Source organism: Chrysoperla carnea, chromosome X (genome assembly GCF_905475395.1).
Source record: "Chrysoperla carnea chromosome X, inChrCarn1.1, whole genome shotgun sequence".
NCBI lineage: Eukaryota > Metazoa > Arthropoda > Insecta > Neuroptera > Chrysopidae > Chrysoperla > Chrysoperla carnea.
Genome location: NC_058342.1, coordinates 24,358,378 through 24,383,574, shown reverse-complemented (window position 1 = coordinate 24,383,574; position 25,197 = coordinate 24,358,378). Strand labels below are relative to the sequence as shown.

General features: G+C 29.6%; 1 protein-coding gene across 2 annotated transcripts in view; it reads right to left on the bottom strand.

Annotated features, from left to right (window-relative positions):
* LOC123302483 (protein trachealess) overlaps positions 1-24,459 on the bottom strand; it is a 52,664-nt gene extending 28,205 nt beyond the window's left edge. For both annotated transcript variants that reach the window (XM_044885422.1, XM_044885423.1), the window contains exons 1-2: positions 24,078-24,459; positions 4,674-4,909 (exon numbers count right to left, since the gene is read on the bottom strand). In XM_044885422.1, the coding sequence (XP_044741357.1) occupies positions 4,674-4,909; positions 24,078-24,355 (514 nt within the window). In that variant the 5' untranslated portion in view covers positions 24,356-24,459. The remainder of the gene's footprint in view (positions 1-4,673; positions 4,910-24,077) is intronic.
* Positions 24,460-25,197: the final 738 nt, after the last annotated feature.

Genomic DNA, 25,197 nt, shown 5'->3' with positions numbered 1-25,197 from the left:
ACTTCGACGTGAGCGAAGTAGCTTTAGATTAAAGAGGTTACAAAGATAGAGGCTAAAAAGCATAGGAAACGCAATAAATGAATTATTGAACGTTAAAAAAGAGACCTGACCTGACAAAGCGAGAATATTCATATTTTGAATGATTGCATAAACACGTGCATGTTTGTGTATTTCATAGAGGTAGTATAAGATAGACGAAGACAGCTATACGTGTACTTTTTTTAGGTCTCTCTCTGTAACGATCAATCGTTTGGATGGTCACGTTACGGTTCTATGTTATTACTTCTATGGTTTTAGATACCCTTAGATTTTATAGGATCGTGGAATCTTTATTTTGCAGTTATCGAGGTGATTTCTGTTACAGTTCTGTTTGGTCCTGTCTGATCATTATTGGTCCTTTTTGGCCAATCTCTACCGGGGCTCATTTTCAGGATAAAGAAGTGATCTTAAAGATGTGTTGTCGCAGAAATCGAAATTTCTTGACTATTTTTAAAAGAAAGCAAACAATTGACTGAGATAATTGCTGAAATACTATGTATAGACATGGTAGTATGTCATGTAAGTAAAGAAATATAGCCACTCTTAGGTAACCACACATACATACATGTCACACACACATAACTGATAATCTCATATAATACATACCATATAATTTGCACCCTCACAACATCAATATTTTTAAGTTTTAAAAACTTGCGACTAAACTTAGTATACCCTGATATATTTCATATATACATGGAATAAAAACTTCAATCGTGACTCCATACAGCTTTTCAATTCCATTTTTCCCGATTCTAGGCGAAAATGCGACTCAAGTATAAAGATAATTTTCTGGAAAATTTTGCGTTCTTTAAATTAATCATCTATAATTTTTTCTGTGTTGACAATATCTTGACAATGAAAAATTGTGCGGCTTTTCTTTAAAATTTGTGCGAAACACACATAAAATGAGGGAAAAAGTGGAATAGTTTCAATGAGTGCAACAGTTTTTATGAATAAAACGTGACACGTAAAGCGCGGCAATTGCCATTATTTAGCGTATCGTATAGCGTATCTTCAAGGTCATCTTGTTACATTTAAAAAGAACCTTGATCCCAAAACGATTCATGAGACCAAAGTTACATGAAAAGTTGTAACGTTTTTGTTTGTTTCGTGTAGATTTAGAATCTTCTAGTAAGTTCCATCAGGCACATCCAAGTAAAAAACCCCAATTTTTTGGCAAATCTGGACTAGAATCCAGTTTGATACCGGCTCCCACAGTTTTAATACATGGGGTACATAAAAACAACACTATATACTCATTCCATAATATACCCACCCCTTCTACTATCCCCCCACTATCCCCTCCTCCCTCACTCGTCATCATCATGAATGACAAGGGTTTTGTATATATGTGTTCTTCTTCAATGATGCACTGTGTATTATGTTTTGATGTCTATTCTTGTAACAACAGTGGTACCAAGTTAATATTTTCAACACTGATGGTGGATATTATGGTTGATTTTAAATTCATTTATTTTAAAGAGAGAATAGTCAATCGTATTTTTTATAAAGGGGAAGGAAATTGGGGATTTATTGGTAATATTTGTTTGATTCACAAGTGTCTTTTATTTCTGTGGTCTATAAATTGTTTAAATTTTGCTAACATTTTCTAATAATTTTCTATGCATCAAAATTTTATTGCGCTCGTTTGAAAGTCCAGACAAGAAAGCTATTCATAGTTGAATCAAGGAAATATCATTATTTAAAATAGTATTCTGGTCTAGAAATTTGAAGAAATCGATTTTTTTCCTCATATTAATAAAGGTTAGGACCCTTAAGAATATGTTCTAAAACGGATTTTTCAATATTCGAATTATTTTCAGAAATACAGCGGATTTTGTGGTAACGAAGTTTAAATTGATCGCTCTTTACTGCAAGCTTCTGTTGCTTCAGAAGAAGGCAAAAAGCTCGGTTAGCAGAAATAACTTTGCAAGACATTGCATATGAAGTGGAAGAAGATCCAATGTATGGATCTGAGATCGCCGATTAATCCAAAGAGAATAATATTATTACCCGAGTTACTCTGACGGAATTGTCTCTCAAACTTAAAATGCGTTTTTCTTGAAACTACATTTTTGGAGGTGATTGACATGATATTTCAAGTTCTACTCGATCGATTTCTTTGAAATTGGATGGGAACCTTTCTTTTTAATCTCTCTATCGTCTGAACCTCGGATTTTATAAAAATTTCAAAGAAAATGTCAAAAAAGGGGTAGAAATAAATTTTTATTTTCATTTCGACGCCATTTTGTGACATTTTTACCAATTAAGAATATTTCAAATTTTTTTGATTCAGATCACTACAAGGCTTGGAATCGTGTTAACCAGAGTACTGTGTTTTTTGTAGCACCCACCTCTAAAGGAATTAAGATTTTTCACTGTGACTAAAGTTTATAATCAGACTATAATATATAAATATTTATACAACCTAAAATGTATTCATGATGTAACCAAATAAGTAAGTTAAATATAACAAAATAACTAGTTATGAAACAATACAACCCTCTAGTGGTAAATAATTACATGAAATTTACAGACTGATTAAGGGTATACATACTGATAGATAGATATAAATAAAGGGTTTTCCATTAAGAATGATAGACCTTTAAACGTAAATAATTTGTGTGTATTATTAATTTTTTTTTTTAAAGTATTGCATCTGTTTGAGCAAGTTCGGTGAATGTTCATTTTTTTGCAGTAAATGAGAGTTCAAAATCCCATGATCAAAATAAACACAGTTTTGGGGCTTCCTGCGGGACAAAATTGTGATTTCATTTTAAAATTGTGATTTTTAACACAGTACTTTATGGAAGAACTTACAATCATGTTATTTAATCGGTGATTGAGCTTCAAAAAAGTTTTCATTATAAAGAAAATAATTTATGACAGATTCTGTTTATGCAAGAAAAACATCACCTTACGGCGCTTTCCAAAAAGAAAACATAAAAAACTTTGGTTTTTCACGTTTAAATGTCAAAAACTTGTCAAATTGATAAATTTTATCTTTTACGATATTTTTAAAACATTAAATAACATTTACGTGATACAAATATTATTTTTATTCATAACCTAGATTTAATTTCAATGAATATGAATTAGTTGCTAACTTGACTAATCATGTGACGGCCGAACTACTTTAATTGGAATAGTATTTTATAGCAAATTGATGACCTAATGGTAACAGAAATTTGAAAAAAGAAAACTGTAATTTTTAACTGCTTCTTATAGATTTTTACCCACTGAAAATGGTTTTCATATTAAAAAACTTCAATCACGTTAGGCTTGTAAAACTCATTTGAAAAATTAGACAAATTCAGGGAGATAATATGGGCACTGATGTCTCTTGATCATATCCCAACAAATTAACGATACCTGATTAGTTAATAATATCCCATGCGTGAAATAGAAGATGAAAAGCGAAAACGTGGTCAAGAAGAATATAATAATTTTGCAATTTTTCAAAGACAAAATTATAAATTTGTTTCAAAGAAAAACTGGCAATTCAGGGTTAGTATCATTTCTAGTATCATTCAATTCAATTTTAGCGGGTAGTCTTATCTTTACTAACCCCTTCAATTAGTCGAATTTCTGATTTATGACTTTTCTTGGAATTTTGCAAGAAAACTCCAAGTTCTAGTTTATGGTCTTAGTTTAAAGTTCTATCACTCTTAATGAAAAACCCTTTTACAAAGATAGCAAACGCCTTTCTCCTTCCTCACAGAAGACCGTTTATTTAATTGTGTTTGATTATAAAATCAACTTAATTGTTATAGATACAGAATCAAGTTTAGATTTGTGGGATATATTCTCAAATATTTTTAATGAATTTATAATTTTTTTGTTTTGTTTTATGATTAAATGTACGCGTAAATATTTTCCGAAGGGAGGGGTGAGGTTAGTAGAGGGTGGAAATTGAATGAATTTTAATTTGTTGCATATGTATGTTGTGGATACAAAGGGTTAATTTTGGTATTTAATTGAATTTTCGAATGTCGACCTGATTAAAGTGAAAAAGGGAATTATATTTATGAAGATTAAATTATTGTTAAATGTGGCCAATTTAGGCGAGCTTTCGAATATTAGTAATTCTCAAACACTGGAATATTAATCCTTTGGACATATTTTGGTAATATACAGGAGGGGGAGCAAATCGGGGCTTGGCAACGTCTAAACAGGATTTAAAAAGACCCAACCTCAACCCATAATTTATATTTTGAATTATATTTGAATTTGTTTCATAACTATAAGATTGTTCGAAGCTTCCTTGCAATCTCCAGGATAAAGGACCCCGTATTTAGCCTACCGAAGTCAGATATCTAATGAAAATTCGAGTTTTTTTTTGCATTTTTTGAAGAATTTAACACCTTGGAAGTTGTAAAGTCATGAGATTTGTGTCATTAAAATCGACTGAAAATTAAATAGAATTAAAAAAATTCGTTTGGAAATTTGTCGGAAAATTTCTAAGATTCGTGGTCTGTTTAATAAGATTTTTAATATTTTAAGTTGGCCCTACTAAAAAAAAACCTTGCCTGAAAAACATGGAGACCTAAGAATTCTGTTTTATTTTACTTAATGTTAAACTTCAGAAATCTGTTAGGAAAATAAAATATAAAGAAAAATTTCTAGCTTACCTTTAACGGTTTTATTTGGAGGTTGATCTCGATTCCACGGTGGATCACCATGTCCCGAAAAATCACGTAATTTTAAATAACTAATTGTTAAACGTATAATGCTAGCCTTATCCAATTGTGAAGTAATAGCCGCAGGTAATGGTAGCATTTTCGCTAGTTCATAAAATTCAAAATTCTCCTTGCCACGTCTGGAGCGAGCCGCATCACGACTTTTCTCTTTTCGTAATTCCAAAATACTGCAAAAAAGAAATAATAAAAAAAAGTTAATTTGTGATGTTAACAAATTTAGGTTAACATTTTTGTATTGTAAGTGATTTTGGGGGTTGTTAAATAGGGGTAGTTTTTTTACATTATTTGATACGTGCAGAATTAGTGGTAGATTTTTTTTTTGCTGACGTGTTAATGTCAGGTTTGATTACTTTTCGTTGACAATACTTGTGTTATTACTAGTTTTTCCAATGAAATGCACCAACCCTTTGGGAATCATGAAAACGTTTATTGTTTTTTTCTTCTTTCTTATAAAAACTATTAGTCCAAGCAAATTAGCAATTCTAAAATGAACAATTTCTTAACGTTATATTTGTAAGTTATTATACCATGAAATATATCAAGGTATACTAAGTTCAGTCCCAAGTTTGTAACGTTTAAAAATATTGATGATACGAACAAAATTTTGATATAGATATTCATAAAATTAACCTAATTAGTCCATTTTCGGTTGTCTCTCTGCCCGTCTGTCTGTCTGTTGAAACGGAAACTCAAAAACGAAAAGAAATATCAAGCTGAAATTTTTATAGGGTGCTTAGATCGTAAAAAGTCAGTTTGTAAGCGTAAATTTCGTAAATGAGTTCTTAAATGAGCAATATAGTTCAATTGGGTCTCGTTTTATCATCTTGCAAAACGTTAGCGATAGAACAAAAACTTAAATGTAAAAAATGTTCCTTGTCAAAAAATACGAATGGTAAATTTTAAACTTTACTAGACAACTCTTAAGATGTTTGTGTAAAAAAATTGCCTATATTTAAAAACTATTTGGAAAAAAAATTATATGCAAGCAATTTTTTAACACAAATGTCTTAAAGGTTTTCTAGAAATGTTTAAAAATTAACTAACAATTCTGCTCAAACAATGATAAACTGCTCGTTTCGAAATGTAACAAACAAAATGTCTAATTTGCTTGGACTATATACTGTTTGTCACAGGATCAGTTTATAAAAATTTATTTAAAGGCATATTTGATTTATCAAAATTTTTGACAGCCCTGATCATAGGTACATATACCTGTAAGTTGGCCCAACAACAAGAAAATATATACAGTTAAACCTTATTATTTCATCATATTGATTCAAAATATTTTATCAAGTAATCATCGATAGATCGAATATGAATTTGAAGTTAATTTGTATATCCCTAAAATTGATATAAAAAATTGATAAAACTTAAGATAGTTTGGCCACAAGCCCATTTTTCTTAATTTTATTAAAAACAAAACAAATTTTTCAATCGAACCACGAAATTTATAATTTAAGTGCACATCATTGTCATTTAACGGACCGTCAGCACTCATGTAAAAGCATTTTGCTCACGCTCGATTTAAAATATAAATAACTTTTATTTTTCAAATGGTACTTGTGGCCGAAACTTTTTCTTTCATATAAATTTGATCTATTTTCGAATTATCAATTTTTCAGAATTTTCAACTTATCTACAGCTTTAAAAAAAATTGTTTTTCTTAAGTCCCTCAGCAATTTCTCTCATAAAATATTAACTTCGGAAATTTTCAGGCCTGTTCGTCTACTTTGGTTAGTTTAATATAAGTCGTACTCGATAAATTAAAAAAAAACTTTTAAAACTTATATATCGATTTTCAATGACTCTTTACTTAAAAATTTGCTCGGATACGTATGTTGAAATATTTAAATAGAATTTTTTAATAAATTATTAAAACAAATTAATTATTTAAAACAAATAATTATAAATTTATAACTAAACAAATTTGATTATTGAATTTTTTTTGTCTCGAATGGTTTTGAAATGAAATAGTTAAATTTTTGACAACGAGATGGCATTTGATGTATTAATAATATATGCTATATAAATTATTGGTATTTTATACAAACTCGCGGTAGTAGTATGTTGAAAGTCTCTCATTAAATACATGTGTGTAGCAGACTAGCAGTAGCTCAACAAACACTTGGTTCTTCCATTGCAGCATCGGGAAGAATTAAGGGAGGACACACTAAATGGTGGTGTAATCCACCTAAATTTTTGAAAGAGCCCGTGTCGTCGATCATTATTGTGATCAGTGATGAGGCTCAGTTATCTTAATCCAAAATTATTTAAAAACTTTTAACTACCTTATCAAGGGTAATCAATAATGACTAACAATTATTGCGGATTTATTGCATTGAGAATTTATTTATATATTAATTATAAACACGTCCGCACTCACGTTATGAGCATTTTGCTCACAATCAATTGTGGGTTAAACTTTTTCTCTCTTCATATAATTTTATCTATTTTCGAATTGTGAATTTATCAGTTTTATCCAATATATCTATAGGTTTTTTCTAAAATATTTTTTTTTCTTTTCTTGGGAGAGATTGTGAGAATTTCTTTCATCACAAGAGTAAAGATGTAAGCAAAAATATTAGTTTTCAAAAATTTTCAGGCCTGTTCGTGTAATTTTCGTTAGTTTAATATAAGTCGTACTTAGTAAATTAAAAAACTTATGATAGAAATATGGTGAAATTAGTTAAACTGAATCTAATTATTTCTCTGCTCTAATTTTTTCATTCTCAAACATCATTCAATAATCACGTAATGAAATTATTTTTAATTAGCTAAAAATAAATTTATATAAAATTATGTAGAGGTTATGATTTACAAAGTTAAATAATATTTAAGGCGCAAAGTACTTGACGCATGTACAGAACGCGTGAGCAAATCTCTCATCACGCAACTAAAGATTACGGAACGGTTGGTGCCAGTGCTCACGGTTTAATCAAGCTCGACTGTCGCGTATAGAGGTACAGGCAAGTAACAATCCCAGTGCACGAAGGAAAAAAGGAAAAACGATTTTCTGTTATAGAGATTCGAGTTTCCCATTAATAAAGGTTTTGTAGGGTTAAAATGACGGAACCTGGTAGTTACATGTACCTACAGTTTTCTCACTTAACCAGGTTTGACTGTATTACTTATGTCTAATTGAAATATTTATGGATCCTAATTTAATAAAAGTTTTACACAGTGACAAAAACGAAAAAAAAAAATCATACGCAACGTTAATCTCTCAGAATTCCCATTCAACGTTCCGGAACATTTATATTCAACCACATTTAATCAATCAATCAAAATGATTTTTAATCAATAAACCGTAATTAAATTTGTCTCTCTAAATTTATTTTATTGATTATATATCGATGATTGATACTGATGAACAGAAAGAAGTACGCTCAAATTTATTATATAATGCATTTAATTCGTTGTCAATTTAATTTTTAAATTGAACTGGTTTTTGTCATATTGGTGTTAATTAAGATATAAATATTTTACTAAATAATGACATCATATACAGCAGTTATACTGTATTTATTACATTAAATCTTTGTTCATATGTGGACTAAAAAGTTAAAAATAATTTTATAATTATTCACACCTATTCGTTGTGTGCGTAGTCATGGTAGGGACAATAAAAAAGATGCCAGCGCTTCCAATGAAACATTTTGACGATAAAGGAGGTTGTTATGACTAATTTGCAATTCTTTACATGTTAATGTCAAATTAAAATTATTGAAAAACACTAATTAATTAAACTTAATGCATTAAAAAATTTGTGAAAATAAGAAATCAAATTGCACAAATATTATTTTTCAAATGTAAATTATCATAATTATTTATTTAAATTTGTGAGACAATAATATTAAATTTTCAATGTAAGTCATAAATACAATCTATACAATTATATATGCATATCCATACAATTCTATAATTAAATTAGTTTATCGTTACCATGGAAACGAAACTCGTGCACGGTGCGAATACTGTATTTATTATAAAAACTTTGTTCATATGTGGACAAAAAAGTAAAAAATAATTTTACAATTAGAAGATTATTCACGGGTATTCGCACCGTGTGTGAGTTTTATTGGAGGCGTTTCCATTGTAACGATACACTACTTTAATTATAGAATTGTATGGATGCATATATAATTGTATGGATTGCATTTATGACTTACATTGAATATTTAATATTATTGTCTCACAAATTTAAATAAATAATTATGATAATTTACATTTGAAAAATAATATTTGTACAATTTGATTTCTTATTTTCACAATTTTTAACGCATTAAGTTGAATTAATTAGTGTTTTTCAATAATTTTAATTTGACATTTTCTATAACATTAACATGTAAAGAATTGCAAATTAGTGATAACAGTCTCCTTTAACGCCAAAATTTTTCACTGGACCCATCGATTTTATTGTCCCTACTATGACTACGCACACAACGAATACGACTTTTTGTTGAGAAGGAAAAAAAGCAGAAAGAAAGTGTTAATTTTTTACCCTTAATTTGTTTATAACAATTTAACGGTCAAAGATAAAAGGTCACAACTGTTATCTTTAAAAAGTAAAAAAACATCAAAATAATGAAAATTGCCGCTTAAAATCATAGTTTTTAAAAACGAAGCCTATACTTAACAAATGTTTTTTGGTCACCAGCGTATTCAGCACATTTTTTTACATAAACTGGCACCTGTAAATTTCTGACGTAAGAAAAATTTACTCGTTTTATCAAAAATCATTTTTGCAACGGAATGCTAAACGGTACAATGAAATAATCATATGAATCGAAAATACCCTCTGAAAAGTTTTGCTTATTCTGTCTTTAAATAATTATTGGTCCAACAACGACGGTCATATCGAAGACGAATGATGACGAAACACTCTGGTTTTTATGTAACGACATTGAGTTGTTTACTGACCGTATTACTCGAAAGTATGTGTATATGTTTTATAGGCCCGTTGGGACATAGAGACCTCTTTTTTTTTGTGACCGGTGAAAATAACACAGAAACAATTTTAGATTTATAGTACATTCGTCAATTTACACAAGGAAGAAAAAAAGAAAAAACCTTTTAGAAAATGCTGACGAATTCATCACACAGAAAATAATAATAAAACACCTCGAAAATTGACTTCGAAAAAAATATATTTATTTATATTTATTTACTTTTTTTCACATTTAAAAAGGAAGAAAAAAATCTAATAGCTACTACTCGAAATATTTTTATTTCGAAGAGTGCGACGGGAGCGACGGGGGTTTCTAAATAAGTTGTTCTGGAATTTTCTTTTTGTGTTGAAGGATATTTTTATATTTGTGTGTGTATGTATGAGTGGAGTGGGGATTCTTCTAAGTGAAAAAGAAAAACATGAAATTCACGAGGGGTGATTATATGTGTACGATGGGCGATGGGCGATGGGCATTAGAGACATGACCAAGGCGAGAAAACATGAGATGTGTTTCGATAACCTAATAAACGTCATACATATCACTATACATACTAGTATTTCTAATATTTATTCCATATAAAACAGTGGCTCTTAACATTTTTCATCTTTCACAAATAGTACACACAAACGATTCAAAAACAGTGGAATTTGGTTAAGTGGGACCTGGATAAGTGAGAAATCTTCATAACTGGAACTCATGCTGAGGTGCCAACACTTTGGCATCGAATTAAGTAGGACGAAGCAAAGTTCTATATCTAGGATTCATGCTTTCGATTTTATCGTCATAGTTACCTCTATAACTGAGATAGCGAATGAATTTTACATACATTAACTTCTGAGACTTGAGATAACATCGTCTTGTTTGTTTACTTACTTATTCTTATTCTATCCGAAAATTCTCCACTTAACTAATTTTCAGCCTCAATGACCTTCAGTTTTAGTTTTGCTTTTCTGTCATACGGATGTTTATTTGAAAAATGCCGAAACAAAGGCTTATCGTTATCAGTGCGTGAAAAACTGAAGTTACTATCCATTTATGAAAGTGGGAAACCACGTGTAAGTCTGTGTCAAATTTAATGAGCCAAAATCTACTCTTTGTAGAATAATTCAGAATAAAGATAAAATTCAATCACAATGTTCTGGAGGTCAATTAAAACTAAAACGTGTACGTTTATCAGAATATCCTGAACTTGAACAGTGATTGCTAACATGTGTCAAGCAACTTTGTAACAAAAACGTTCCGTTTAGTGGACCGACGATTAAAGAAAAGGCACTAGATTTCGCGCGAAGTCTCGGTATTCATAATTTTTGTAGCAGCAATGATAATACGTTATTTCATTTAGTAATCGCACCGCTATAACTGAAATAACCTGTATTCTGACCTCTATTAATGGAAGGAACCCTCTGTAAATGAGACAGCAGATACTTATTTATACCTGGATGTCTGAGAAGAGAAATACCTCTAAATGAAAGAAATTTGCATGTCTTCAATTAACCATGACATTAAGCATGACTCCACTGTATATTTACTGAGATCAAAATTATGTGAAGAGGACCCCGCAATATAAGGTAGTAAAATGGTTTTCCGTGAAACTTTTTCTAACCGCCCCCAAAATGTTCTTTGTATCGTTCTAAACAAAAGCTCTCACGGTCACCAAATTTATTAACGGGAAGTTTCCGAGCTCCGATCTTTAGGTAGTACGAGCACCAAGGCAAGTTTAGACTTGTGGCTGAAATTATTTACACCTTATTTTCAACTTTGATGATACAATTTTTCAATATCTGCCTTGGTTTACGAAATATCGAAAGCTAAATAATTAAACCAAATTTTTTGATTAAATAAGAAAAGAAATTCGATGACGTAGTAAGGCCAATTATGCCCCCAAGTATCGTTTGTTTGACTGTTCCTGGTCATATGATAATCTTCAAGTCCATAATAATAAAACTATCTCACTTCATAACATTGAACAATCAATATATCTCACATTTTCCATGAATGCCCGAACTATTAAAGTAAATATTGTTAAAGAAATATATGAAAAACCAGTAACGGAAAAGTATATCTTTTGAATTAGGGATAAAGTTTTTTTTTTTTTTTTTTTTTCGTTAAAGGTATACTCACTAAAGTATTTGTATATGGTGTTACAATTCTCAGTGGACTTATACGAATATAGATAGTATAGTGTTCGCCTTTAGATCGCTAAATTTGCACCAATTTAATCGGTAACTATGTCCTAATTTCATTTTCACATTTTTCTATATATATAGATGTTCTATAACATTCCTCTCTGATCAACCAATTCATGCCAATTGCTTTGTCAATAAAAACATCAAAAAATTATTTTTTACTTTTTTCTTTGTCATTAATTTTCGCTTTCTGTTTCGATTTAGAATTTGATTATATATTTTCAAGTACAGTTAAAATATATATTATCTAATTATTTTAAGTCAAAATGAAGCTATTTTCGATAAATATTTTATACTAATTTTCTCATAGTGAAGTTTTAAATATTTTGTATACAACGTGTTCTGTTATTAACTGCAGAAACCTAACTTCCCAAAATAAGCTCATCAAGAGCAACAAAAAAAACCCTTTTCCAAATTTGAATCTGAGCCCTAATTTGGGAGCTACAGGTATGACAAAAATTGATAAATTGGATTATTCACTGACTATCATTCGATAACCAGTAGCCAATGATAATCAGGAGACATTAGAAACAATTTTTTAAATAATATTCAACTAAGGTAGGGATTTTTAAAAATTATAACATGATTTGATTGGATTATATTATTTTGCAAAAACATTAAATGATTGTACGTAAACAAACCAACTATGTGACAATGGGTGTGGTTTGTTTGAAAAGGGTTCTTTTGTTGCTCTTGATGAGCTTATTTTGGGAAGTTAGGTTTCTGCAGTTAATAACAGAACACGTTGTATATACTGAAACAAGCTTTTACCCGCGGCCCCACCCGCGTTTTTTGCCCGTAAATAACTGATAAGACCTTTAAAAAGTGAATAAAATAATATGAATTTTTTTTTATTGCCTTAAAGGTGACATACAAACAGAAAAGTCCATAAATTGGATCTTTCATTTTTTATGAAATCTCAAATGATTAAACTGTTTTCAATTTTTTTAAATGTAAAAAGTATGTCTGATAACCTTGATTGGCAAATGTTCATAAGTTGTCTCCTTCAAGCCGATTTATGAAATGTCAAAAAAATAAATTTGGTGGAAGCCCCGGTGGAAAAAATATTTGAAGAAAGAATAAGAAATTCTGAAAAAGTCTTAGGAACTTTGAATTTCTCAACGTTTTCGGACTAGTCTAATTCAGAGTTATTCAGAGTTCTTAATACTTTTTTAAAGTTTCTAAGACTTTTTCAGAGTTTCCTAAGACTTATTAAGACTTATTCTTTTTTCAAATATTTTTTCCACCAGGGAAAACATTTTTTTCTGTTAATATATTTTTATAAATTATAGCTCATGTGTTATTCTGATCTATAAGCTATATTATTGTACAGTTTCATACAAATCAATTCGCTAGTTTTTACGTGAAAGCGTAACAAACAAACAAACATCCTTACTTTCACATTTATAATATATAGGGATATATAATATTTATGAAAAAAAACTTCAAACCAAAGTTATTATACTCTGCATTTAAATAATAAATCAGGAGTATATTAAATTTAGTAAAGCTAGTTTGTAAAGCTTAGAAATACTGATGATAGAAAAATTTGATATACAAATGTTCATAAAGCCATCTAATTAGGTTATTTGTTCGTAAATTATTATAGTAAAGAAACTTTTTTCCTTCGAAAAAAATATTTGCTGGGTGTATCGCCTTGCGATTTTATGCTTTGGCTTCGGAAAGTTATACTAAAAAAAGTCTACATGGTTTAAAGCGGAAGTTTTTAGTTATAACCCCCGCGTCATTGGGGTAAAGGCGGCTTATATCGTAAAGTAAATCAGATAAGTTTTAAACGATTTTAAAAAGGTCAAAATGCTAAAGTAATCCGAAATTTAAGATATTTTTATTAATAAACTCCTTTATGCAAGTTAAGACTTTTAATGACGTATAAGTTGGGTTTTGGTGGTCGCTGATCTGGAATTTCAGTAAAAATGTTAAATTTGTTACCCTTCACCTTCGTTTAGCTTCCATACGTAGACCCCCCTAAATTAATAATACCATTTTTCTGAAAATTTAAGCCTTTTTAAGGCATCTAAACCTCTCCCCCTCTTTTAACTTATATAAGTAGATCCCCGAAATAAAAAATATCATTTTTTTGCAAATTAAGACTTTTAATGAAGTATAAGGGTGTTTGTGGGATAGCTCGTTAAATTTTTGAACCCCTCCCCCTCTGTTAGCCCACATAAGTAGACACCCGAAAGAAAAAATACGTAATGAAATTTTTATGGTGGGTAAAAAACACTACAAGAACAACTAAAATCTGATTCGACCACTAAAAGGGCTTAAGTACACTTCCTCCAGCCCGATCCTCAATTTAAATAATAATAAATAGTTCCACCATTGATATCCATGCATTTGTATGATATTTGATCCATTAACTCAGTTGGTTGTTATTTTCCCTTGTGTATAAGGAAAATTCTCCTAAAACATTATAGCCTTAAACAAATCTTATTTTTGCACATTACTCTGATTTATTGTAAGTTATAATCCCTCTATAAAATTTATTTTGAAAATATTTTCTGTCCTTGTTGATGAATTTATATGTTAATACAAAATTTTATTATTCAGAATGGAAGACATATCACTGACTATAAATTGTGAAAAAAAAGGATACATGGTCAAAAATTTAACCTTCAGAAATTTTATGTTTACAACAAAAATTATTGAGGATAATTATAAAAGCGTAATTTTTGGTATCCTAAATACATTTTTAAAAATTGTCTTTATACATAGTTTAAAAATCGCCAAAAATGTAAAAATGTATGTAAAAATCATGCAAAAAGTGAAGGAATTTAATGGGTCTCCAATTCGATCGAAAATCGATTTTTTTTTGTTGCATTTTTTGTATTATTTAAGGAGATATGCAAGGATTGAATAATACAAGGGATTTCAATAAAATTTTAGAAATACATTTTTTGATTGACAAAGTTTACAAAAATCACAAAAAATTCCTAGATCATCGGGCTTTTTATAATTATTTTATCGTTCAAAGTTGGCTGAAAAAATGATGAAGCATATGGTTATCCTTTTCAATTGGATATTTCTATATCAAAGAATCTAGAGAGTGTGATAAAAAAATTATCTAAAATATTTAGACAATCTTGTAGTTTATAATACAGTGCAACCTTAATATAACGAACCTCAATATAACGAATTCCTCGATTTAACAAATTTTTCGCAATCCCCTTGAATTGTCCATAAGATTCAATATAAAATATACCTCTACATTACGAATATTTTTTGTGAACAGTCTCTTTATAACGAATTTTCAACTATAATAAAAAATTTAAATACCTCTAAATAACGAAATTCGTCAATTCAAAACCTTTATATAACGTATAAAGTCCCACCAATATATGACAGTTAGTATGCTCCATAGTATGTAATTCATGTCGCGAGAGGTTCCGACACTTTTTTTCCTCTTTATAACGAATTTTAGACCAACTTAACCTCAATATTACAAACCTCGGTTTAATGAATTACTTGATATAACGAATATTTACTGGTTCCCTTCAGATTTGTTATATCGAGGTTGCACTGTAATACCATAAAAATATAGCTTTGTCGATGATACAAAAACAAAATTTTAATTTAATTTTGAGTTAATCGAAGATCCATCATTTGATGAACATACACGACTATAGTTAGAGTAATGATGATTGAAGAGCGATATCTATATTATCAAATTTATAAGCATCACTTGCACACAATATATTATATATTTTTGTAGTTGCGTGGTATTGTAAAGCTAAAAATAACACATTATTTGAACTACATAGCATGTATTTGGTTTATATTAATGTAGGGAAAAAAATCACCTTAACATATTTAATTTTTTTTTTAAATTAAATACACCTGGATTAAGACTACATTTTAATTTCATCAAATTCCTAAGAAAAATTAGATTTACGGCCAATCTACCTTAAAGCTTAATAACTGTCCCAAATATTAGTAAAAAGTAGGGCGAACATGAATAAATGAATATTTACCCTATATTTTAAAGAAAGATTATCTCCTGGAAATGATTATTACTATTACAATAAACTACCCCAATTTAATATACGTAAGGGGTGAGTTAAGTTAGACAAAAATATTACTATTGCAAGGTATAATAATATTTTTTGTTTTAGCCTCATCGAAACGAAACAAACCGTTTGTGATGGATATAACCATTTACGACCAAATCAATTAATTTGTTAACTAAGAAGAATTCACGTAAGTTAATTTCCATTTCTTTAGTCCATTTTCGATTGGCTGTCCATCAACACAAAAACTAAAAAACGAAAAGAGATATCGCGCTGAAATTTGTTTATATCGTGCTTCGGACTCATGAAGTGAGTTTAAGTTCAAAAGTCCATTTGGTCTTGGATTCGTAGGACCCATCTTGTAAGCCATAAGAGGTAGAACAAAAGTATAAGTGTAAAAAATGTTTCTTATAAAAAATTAAACTTTTGTTTGAATATTTTTTCGTAAATAATTTAGTTTTGAGAAAATTTTTTGTTTAAAAATTCGTGGGTGCCTTGAACCATTTTTATGAATCTCTAGAGAGAGCAGATAGACCCCATTCACCCCATTGGGGCAAATGGATCTCATGCCCATGCAATAAATTTTATAATTTTCTCATTTTAAGTAAGATTTATAAAATTTTTCATGCTTCCTTTGTCTACAAAAATAAGAAAATAAGTTAATTCCCCCCAATTGAATAATCTCTATATCAATAATTATTAGATTTTGTTTTTCGAGATGAAAACAAGAACATTTCGATCTAGAAAGTGAATAATACGAGAAAATTGAGTAAAACAAAGACGATAAAAATGAAGTGTCAAATGTCGCGACGGTAATATCCCAACGGGATTTCAGTGTTCATTTCCCATATGGCTATTAAATATGTATGGTTCCTGTATATCTTTTCATATTTGTATGTCCAATCGATTTATTAATAATATTTTGCAAGACGCTCAATTCCCTCTAATACTATTAAATAATTTCATTTTTCTTCTTTGGGTTTCGTTTCAATTTTTCTCTTTTTGTGAGGAAAAAATGGTGGAGTTATTATATTCAATAAATGTCAAAATATTTTATATGCTTATGTAATAAGTTTAGTGTCTATTTGGTCAAAATTAAGTTTTTATTGTGGTTTTAGAAAAAAATTGTCTTGAATATTATTTATTATTGATAAACGGCAAGTAATCAAGTAGATCAATAGATCTATGGGCAAACCGAAATATATTCTGGACTCCAAGAATGAATAGTAAAAATTGTTGCAAACAACGTAAGAGATGGTCGGATGCGTTTAGGAACTACGGTGGAAATATATATGGTCGAGAACTGTTACTAACAGACAAGCGTGGAGAAACGCATTAGACTTTCTGCCCTTATTGTGATTACATTCACATTTGTGAAAGGAGAGGCCGTTGCCCATTTACTGGGATCAAGGCTTATTAAGTATTCAGGTGGTCTAAATTAGAACTACGGAAAAAGCGGTACACTTCTTGTTTAATAGTACAAATTTTTATCGCCAGGTGGCGGGGTTTATTTGAATTTGAATTGGAATATTTTTATTGGCCTTAAAAAATGGTAAGTATAAGTATTATTTTTGGGTCAAAATTACCTTATAAACTAAGTTTTATCGAATTCTGAAATAGAAAAAATTGTTTGATTTTTTCGATTTTTTCCAAGGGGTACCCTTCAAAGCAAAAAATCGAAAACATTTTGTTGCTTCGGAATTTGATGAAACACAGTTTATAAGGTATAATTGACCCAAAAAATTCAAAAATCAGGTTCAATTAACGATTAGGTGGGTAATTTTAGAGATATCGCCAAAAATCGATCCAAGGACTCGATTTTTTCAAAATCTACCAGCCCAATGAAACACAGTTTAGTAAATGTTCGTCCAATCGTCAAATAAACCCGATTTTTGAATTTTTTGGGACAAAGTTACCTTATAAACTGAGTTTTATCGAATTCTGAAACAGAAAAAAAGTTTTGATTTTTTCGATTTTTTTCCAAGGGGTACGAAGCCATCCCAATAGCTGTTGTTTTTCCAACTGATTTTACTGTAGTAATGAGAAAAACTCTCTCTTACTAGCGCCTTAGACCGTTCGCCCACTTAGGAGTTACTAGAGTGATTTTGTTGGTTTATTATTATTTTTATTTCGGCTGAGATATAGAAATTGTGTCTAATCTTCGATAATCAAGTCGGAACGATTTTTAAATGTTTTTTTTTTCTTTTTTTTTTTTTATAAAATAAATAATATTTGCTCGCGAGCCGTAAGTTGCCGACTACTGTATTGCACCAACCAACTAAAGCTTAAAAATAATGCATTTAAAAATAGAAAAATCTAAACTTTTTTTGTTTATAATAATAAAAATAATTGTTTACGTCAAACGTTCACTTAACCAAAAATAAAACTATTGTATCATTAATATATGAACTATTCAAAATTTTTTTTACGCATATTATGAATTTTTTGTTTGTTTGTTATAAAAAAAAACTAGAAAAAAATATAAATAAATAAAATAAAAAATTTCAACAACAATTCTGAATCATTAATTAAGATTTCACACATCAGTAAATATTCAATATAATAATTATTTTTTAAAAAGATATGTAGAAAAAAATTTACTATAAATATATATCAAGTTTGTTTACAAATTGGTTTGAAAAAATAAATAAAATCGAGAATCGAGTAGGTGTTGATTCAGTTGGATCTATTTTAAATATGTTTAAGGATGTATGAGCATGACAACAATGTTTGATTTAAAGGCTCAAAATTTGTTTGTAGGTAGTCTTTTACTCAAAGAATATGTGGTTAAAATTTCAGCTTAGGTATCCGTGCAAATTTTTAAGAAAAAAGTCATTAAAAATCGATATAAAATACATTGGCTCTTATGGAGGAATCTTTGAAAAACGACATATTTTGGAAGTTTTTGATAATTTTCGTTTGGAATGAATGAAAACAAATTTAAAAAAAACTTTTTAATAGAAAGTAAACATATTAGCAATGAATTAGAAAAGAAAAAAACTAAGTGTCACCGTCCATATAAGGGATGTAAGAGCAGGGTAGATTAAGGGTTGAAATTATTTTTATCTTATTTTCAACTTTGATGATGAATTTTGTTATAACTTCATGAATGTAGACGAAAAATAAGAATAAAATTTTTCGATATGTGTCTTGGTTTTCGAAATATCGAAAGCTAAATAATTAAACAAAATTTTCAATTTTCGATATTTTGAAAACTAAGCCAGATATCGAAAAATTTTATTCTTACTTTTCGTCTTATATCGTCAAGTAATAATATAAATTTTTTGAAAATATCTATTTTTAAATTTGTGCCCCCACTACCATGCTCATACATCCTTAAGAGTTTCTGAGTTGATAATAGACGAAAAAGTTTAATTATAACGTAAAAATGGGAAAATTTCTTGTATTATGGGATATATCATTAAAATTACTTATTAGAGACATTTCATGGTATACTTAGTTTAGTTCCAAGTTTGTAAATCTTAAAAATATCGATGCTATGAATAATTTATTTGAACAGATCATGTCGCAAAGTTCATTCTTTTAAGAAAATTATCAATATTAATAGATCAACTTTTACATCAAAAACAGTACATTAATTTTTTTTTATGGATAAACAAATCGTTACCAAACACAATTTTATAGCTTGTTAAAAATTTTTTGTTAAAGCCTCCCAAAACGTGATTCTGTGTTAAAACCGTTAATTATCAGATTTCGGATTTTCTTCTCTAATAACAAATTGACAAAAATCAATGTATTTTTTATTTTCAATTTTCTTTATCAATTATTTTTATGTTTGTTCATGGTTATTCGGGGAACAGTTGTACAAATTATTAAAATTGGATTATTGTGGATTTATTTAGTAAATTCACCTAAAAAATATATATAAGTGATAAAAAGCCTTTATGAGTTTTTCCATTTTTTTACGTAAAAAAAAAAACAGAGGTTTTTTGTTGTAAGGGGAGAATTTAACACATTTCTTTAACACCCTTAAAATCATTAAACTGAGTGGTGTACAATTTTTTTGTTAAGGATGAAAAGTTTCGTAAAATATTACGTATTAGGAAAATATATTTTAAATTTCGTTGGAAAATGTAACGTTCCAATTGAGAGATATCGAAAAATGTTAAAAAATGTTTTCAATTTTGATGGTGAATTATAACTTGAAAAAGTACAATAAAATTTTTCGATATCTGGAGTAGTTTTCAAAATATCGTAAATTGAAAATTTTGTTTAATTATTTAGCTTTCGATATTTCGAAAACCAAAGCAGATATCGAAAAATTTCATTCGTATTTTTCGTCTACATTCATGAAGTTGTAACAAAATTCATCATCAAAGTTGAAGATCATTCAATAATCACGTAATCAAACTATTTTTAATTAGCTAGTGCATTAAAAAATAAATTTATATAAAAATTATGTAGAGGTTATGATTTACAAAGTTATGCGTTAGCAAATCTCTCATCACCCAACTAAAGATTATCGAATGGTTGACGTGCGTACTGACGGGTTAAAAGAAATTAAAAGATTTCTTTGGGGCGAGCAATTTTATAAATATTACATCCAAGAAAACCATATTTTCCGATCAAAATGATTTTGTAATGAAAATAAAATAATTTAAATGATTTTATTATGAAAATTTACAAATCAACTCGTCAAAATCGATCAAGAATTGCAACCTGTAGCATTTAAGCACACAAAATCGACCAAGGATTTCAGAAACTTTCGATTTTTCAAAGATATCAAAAACATAATTTTAAAGAATTGGAAAAATGTATTATTTGACAGAACAAATGCTTGTGTTTTCTAAAATAGATAGGATTAAAATTTTTTTAAAGATTTAAAACAAACATACAATCGCAGGGATTAAGAATTTGCAACACGGCAAATATATATGTTTTGATAGCATTGATAGCAGTGTCACTTTTTAGAGGCTACTCGGTAAAAGAAATAAGATTATTCTCAAAATGAACCAGTGATAATGCAATAATGTTTCTGTTGATTCTACAGATTTTTTACGAAAAAGAACCCAAAGGCGATATTACACTTTTTTGTTAATAGAAAACTGTTTTAAAGTTTTATAGCCACGATCAACAGTGGCGGTACTATCGCTGCCAGTGTTCAATGTATTCCACGGAATACGGACGCAACGGCTCTAAGGAGGCAAGTTGATCATTTTCAAAAATGGAGAGATTTATTCCAGAATAAATGTCGAGATTGTAAGAAGTTCAAGTCTCGGAGAAATGGTCTCTCTTGTTTTTCTGTCCCAAAGGATTGCCGAAGTATTTAGCGCTAGAGAAGACTTTTATCCTGAATATTTAAAAAACGTTTTATCCAATCACAGACCAATTGTTATCGTTCAGAACTTGCTGATAACACAATTTAACGAGTAGAAAAACAACCCAGGAAATGATTAAATACCTTTTGTTTCATCTAGCAATAGTATCACATACTTCTAATTATATTCCTGCCACAGTAGCGTAGAAAGAAACTGATAAAAATTTTATCTGAGAAGTACTATAGAACAAGAATGGTTGAAATAAATTTCGATTTTTGCCCCAATTTCCTAGATCAGTTTTTTGTATTTTATAAATACGTAATTCGACTACCAAGTAGTCATCATCAGTAAGAATTAGCTAGTCGTGATTACTCTTATTATGAATGTTACTCTTTGCTAATTTGACCGCCACCAAATTTGGACATTATTTCTTTTGAAAACGAAGAAGCAAGAAATTTAGCCGTTTCCAATCTTATCAATGTATTTGCGAATATGAAAGTTCGCAAGAAAGATCAATGATTACTAATCATTAATCTATCACGCCTTTTTAATCACAAAAAGCGGAAAAATATGCATTGATTCATTTTATTTCCTTGTTGTAAAATTGATAGGGAAGTCAATTACAGAATAGTGGCCTATTTTTCTTGGCGGTTACACATATAAACTGATAGAGCCCGACGGATAAAAACACGCTGCTAACCATCAATTGTTCATTCATTAAATTAAACCACCTGAATTATAAAAATAAACATCCAAAAAAACAAGAAAGATTTTGTCTTCAAGATTATGTCGTCAAAAAATCATGCTGCGCGACTCTTCATTGAGAAAAAGACAAAGTAAGATTAAAATCTGATATTCTCATAGAAGATGTTTTGTATTCAATGGAGAATCTTACCGTACAGTCCGGCCATTCATTTAATGCCTGTCCCGAGAAATGATATAAACAAAAGATGTCACTAATGGGCATTGACCGCGCTTTTTTTTTTATTATAATGTAAGAAAAGGACCATTATATATTGTTAGAGGTATTATTTCATAGCGGAAATATAATTGAATACATTGTCCATATTAATGCGTGAATGGTACCTTACGACTAAATTAACTGACCAAAACACTCAAACGACCTTCATGCATATACTACAACTTTTCGAAAATGAAATTTCTTCTTTAAGGGGTCTTTTCAGTTTAAGGAAGTACGACCTCCAGGGCAATTTTGGATTTACTGTTTTCTTTAATATATGTAGTTGGAATAAGTTTAAATCAATTCTGGAAATTTTAGAGGAAGTTGCCAGATTATTAAAATAAATAAATGACATCACAAGTAGGCATATTTAACATTGGTCTTACGGGAAAAAGGTAGATGGATATTTACGGTAGATAGATATGTTTTCATAGATTTTTAAAAAATAAAACTATTTAAATTAAAGTGTAAACCTTAATAAATTATTGAAAACAAAAAGAACTCGTTGTGTCAGACTAATTAAGGATGTATGAGCATGGTAGTGGGGACACAAATTTAAAAAAATATTTCAATTTTGATGGTGAACTGTGTTACGATATCAGACGAAAAGTAAGAATAAAATTTTTGGATATCTGGAGTAATTTTCAAAATATAGAAAATTGAAAATGTTTAATTATTTAGCTCGAAAACTAAACTTATTTCGAAAACTGAGGCAGATATCGAAAACTTTTATACTTATTTTCATCATCAAAGTTGAAAATCAGATACAATAACTTCAAAACTAAATCTAAGCTTGCCTTGGCGCTCATACTCAAAAATTAATGGTATAAATGTATCAATTGGAGTATGCATGCCTCCCCTTTAGGATTTAAGTAGCTCCAGAAATCTTTAAAAGAATTTTTGCTAAATTAAAGACTGGGCTTTACATTCAACAAGTATGAGCACAAGAAACTGTGTGGAACAACTCATTCAAAAAAACAACTTTCTGGATAAAGTTTTGTTTCAATTTAGTAATCAGATGAACTTCATAAATAAAAGACTTGAAGTTTGCTTCAGAGAATCCCCGGAGAAAAACAAAACCAGTACCGCATTTACCATTTAGGCAGCCTAGAGACCCCCACGAAAGTTTTAGTTTTTCTTATTTTGACAAAACTTTTGGTCAAAGGTTTGAGTCAATCGTGCTAAGTCCGTCTCTCCTTCGTGGCCATAAAAGTTGTAAATGCGTCACTGGTCAAAACTTAGCCAAGAAGAAGACAACACTCTAAGAAAATTGTAAAAAATTTCCTGAATTGTTTTACTTTTCTAATTTCTAAGATTTAAGTTCTTTAAGATATGTTTTCTACCTAAATCTACTAAAAAAAAAGTTAATTATTATCAGTAACCGTAAAAGATCAAACACTTTTCCACAGGGAAAAATCGTTGATAAACCACAGTAATGTCGTTTAAACGTACAAAGAAAAGGTAAGGAAAATATAAATTAGTACTTGATTACAAGAAAAATCATCCCTGCAATAAAAATCGACAAAAAATTTTTCTTTATGTAATTGTAGTAAAAAGAATTACGGGACGTCAACAAAACGTGAGCGTTAAGTTTTATTGGTTTTCTATTTGATATGACACACGAAAGAGGCAACAAGAGGATGAAAAACTAATCAATGCGAAAACGTATAAGTACTACTGGAAAATAATTTAATTCATTATTACTGTCCCAGAAAAAAACAATATCAGCAATTAATGAATCAAATCGAAATCCGAAGAAAGGGGTTTGATAAAGTTATTTATATCGATACACGGTAGTCGGGGGGAGTCAGAGGGATGTTGTATAATAAAAATTCAATTTCACGTTTGAATAGATTTTAAAACTTTAGAGAAGCAAATAAATTGTTATTGATTTTGAGAGAAAAAAAATAATAAAAAAAATGAAAGACATGCCCAGGTTCGAGGACCGGTACAGAACCATGGTGGTGATTTTGGTTGTGTTTGTACGCGGGTAAACCACAGAAGTCGGCCGGTACGAACCAGGAGTGGGTGAATGCCGCGGCTGCTGGATTGATATTCATGTTGACTTGTGCACCCAAACCAGCCGCCGTTAAAGGTGACGTTGTTAAACCGGTACCACCATTATTACTCCCAGGAACAGACTGATGGCGTTGAAAGGCGGTCGTGGATGTGCCATAATCCATAGCCGCAACAGTTTGATATGGTAACATTTTTGAAGTTCACTTTTATAAAAATCACTAACAACAACAATAAAAAATCGCACTAAGAGTTGCCAACGTAACACAAAATGGCGTTGAAATTAAAATGAGGTCGCCAAAACATTGTCTAAACACGTGGATATTGAAAGAATTTTCACGAAAACAAACTTGGTAACAAATCACATTTTATATACCCCGTCCTAATCGATTTTAATCATGACACAGTGAAAAACAAAACGATTCTCCTTTGTTTTTTTTTTTACTACGTTTTCGTTGGTATCGATGTTTTCTCGTACACAAATCGTTAATGTTAACGTTATATACGTTGTCACAGTACAGATAAAAACGTTCTATTATGTATGTGTTTCGACAACAAACTGAATTTGAACCATGTTCGTGCAGAGTAGTAAGGCGGATGAACTGTAAATGAGGGCGGTACACTGTATACAATGCGTGGGAGTATTTAACTCCGCCTAAAACTATCACCGATTGGTGCTTGGTAAAATACGGCCACGTGAAATCGAATCAACGTATTCTAGGCACGTACACGCTGGATCGAATAAACACTAGCTGTGCTCGACGGACTCAACAACGTTGTGTGTTGTTAGTACCATGAACTGACAGCTTAACATTGCGCAAATAAAAATATTATACAGTATTTTTCAAATATATATTCTTCATATATTTGTGTATGTACACTTTTTTCCTCTGTTTTTGTTGATGTTCTAACCTCTATGTTTATGGAAAACCGAACTTGATATTTAGAGATTATGTAATTCAGGTGTCATTAATGCCAACTATTTTTCAATCAAGTATTATTTTTATGGTGGAAACGCATGGAAGTTAAATATATT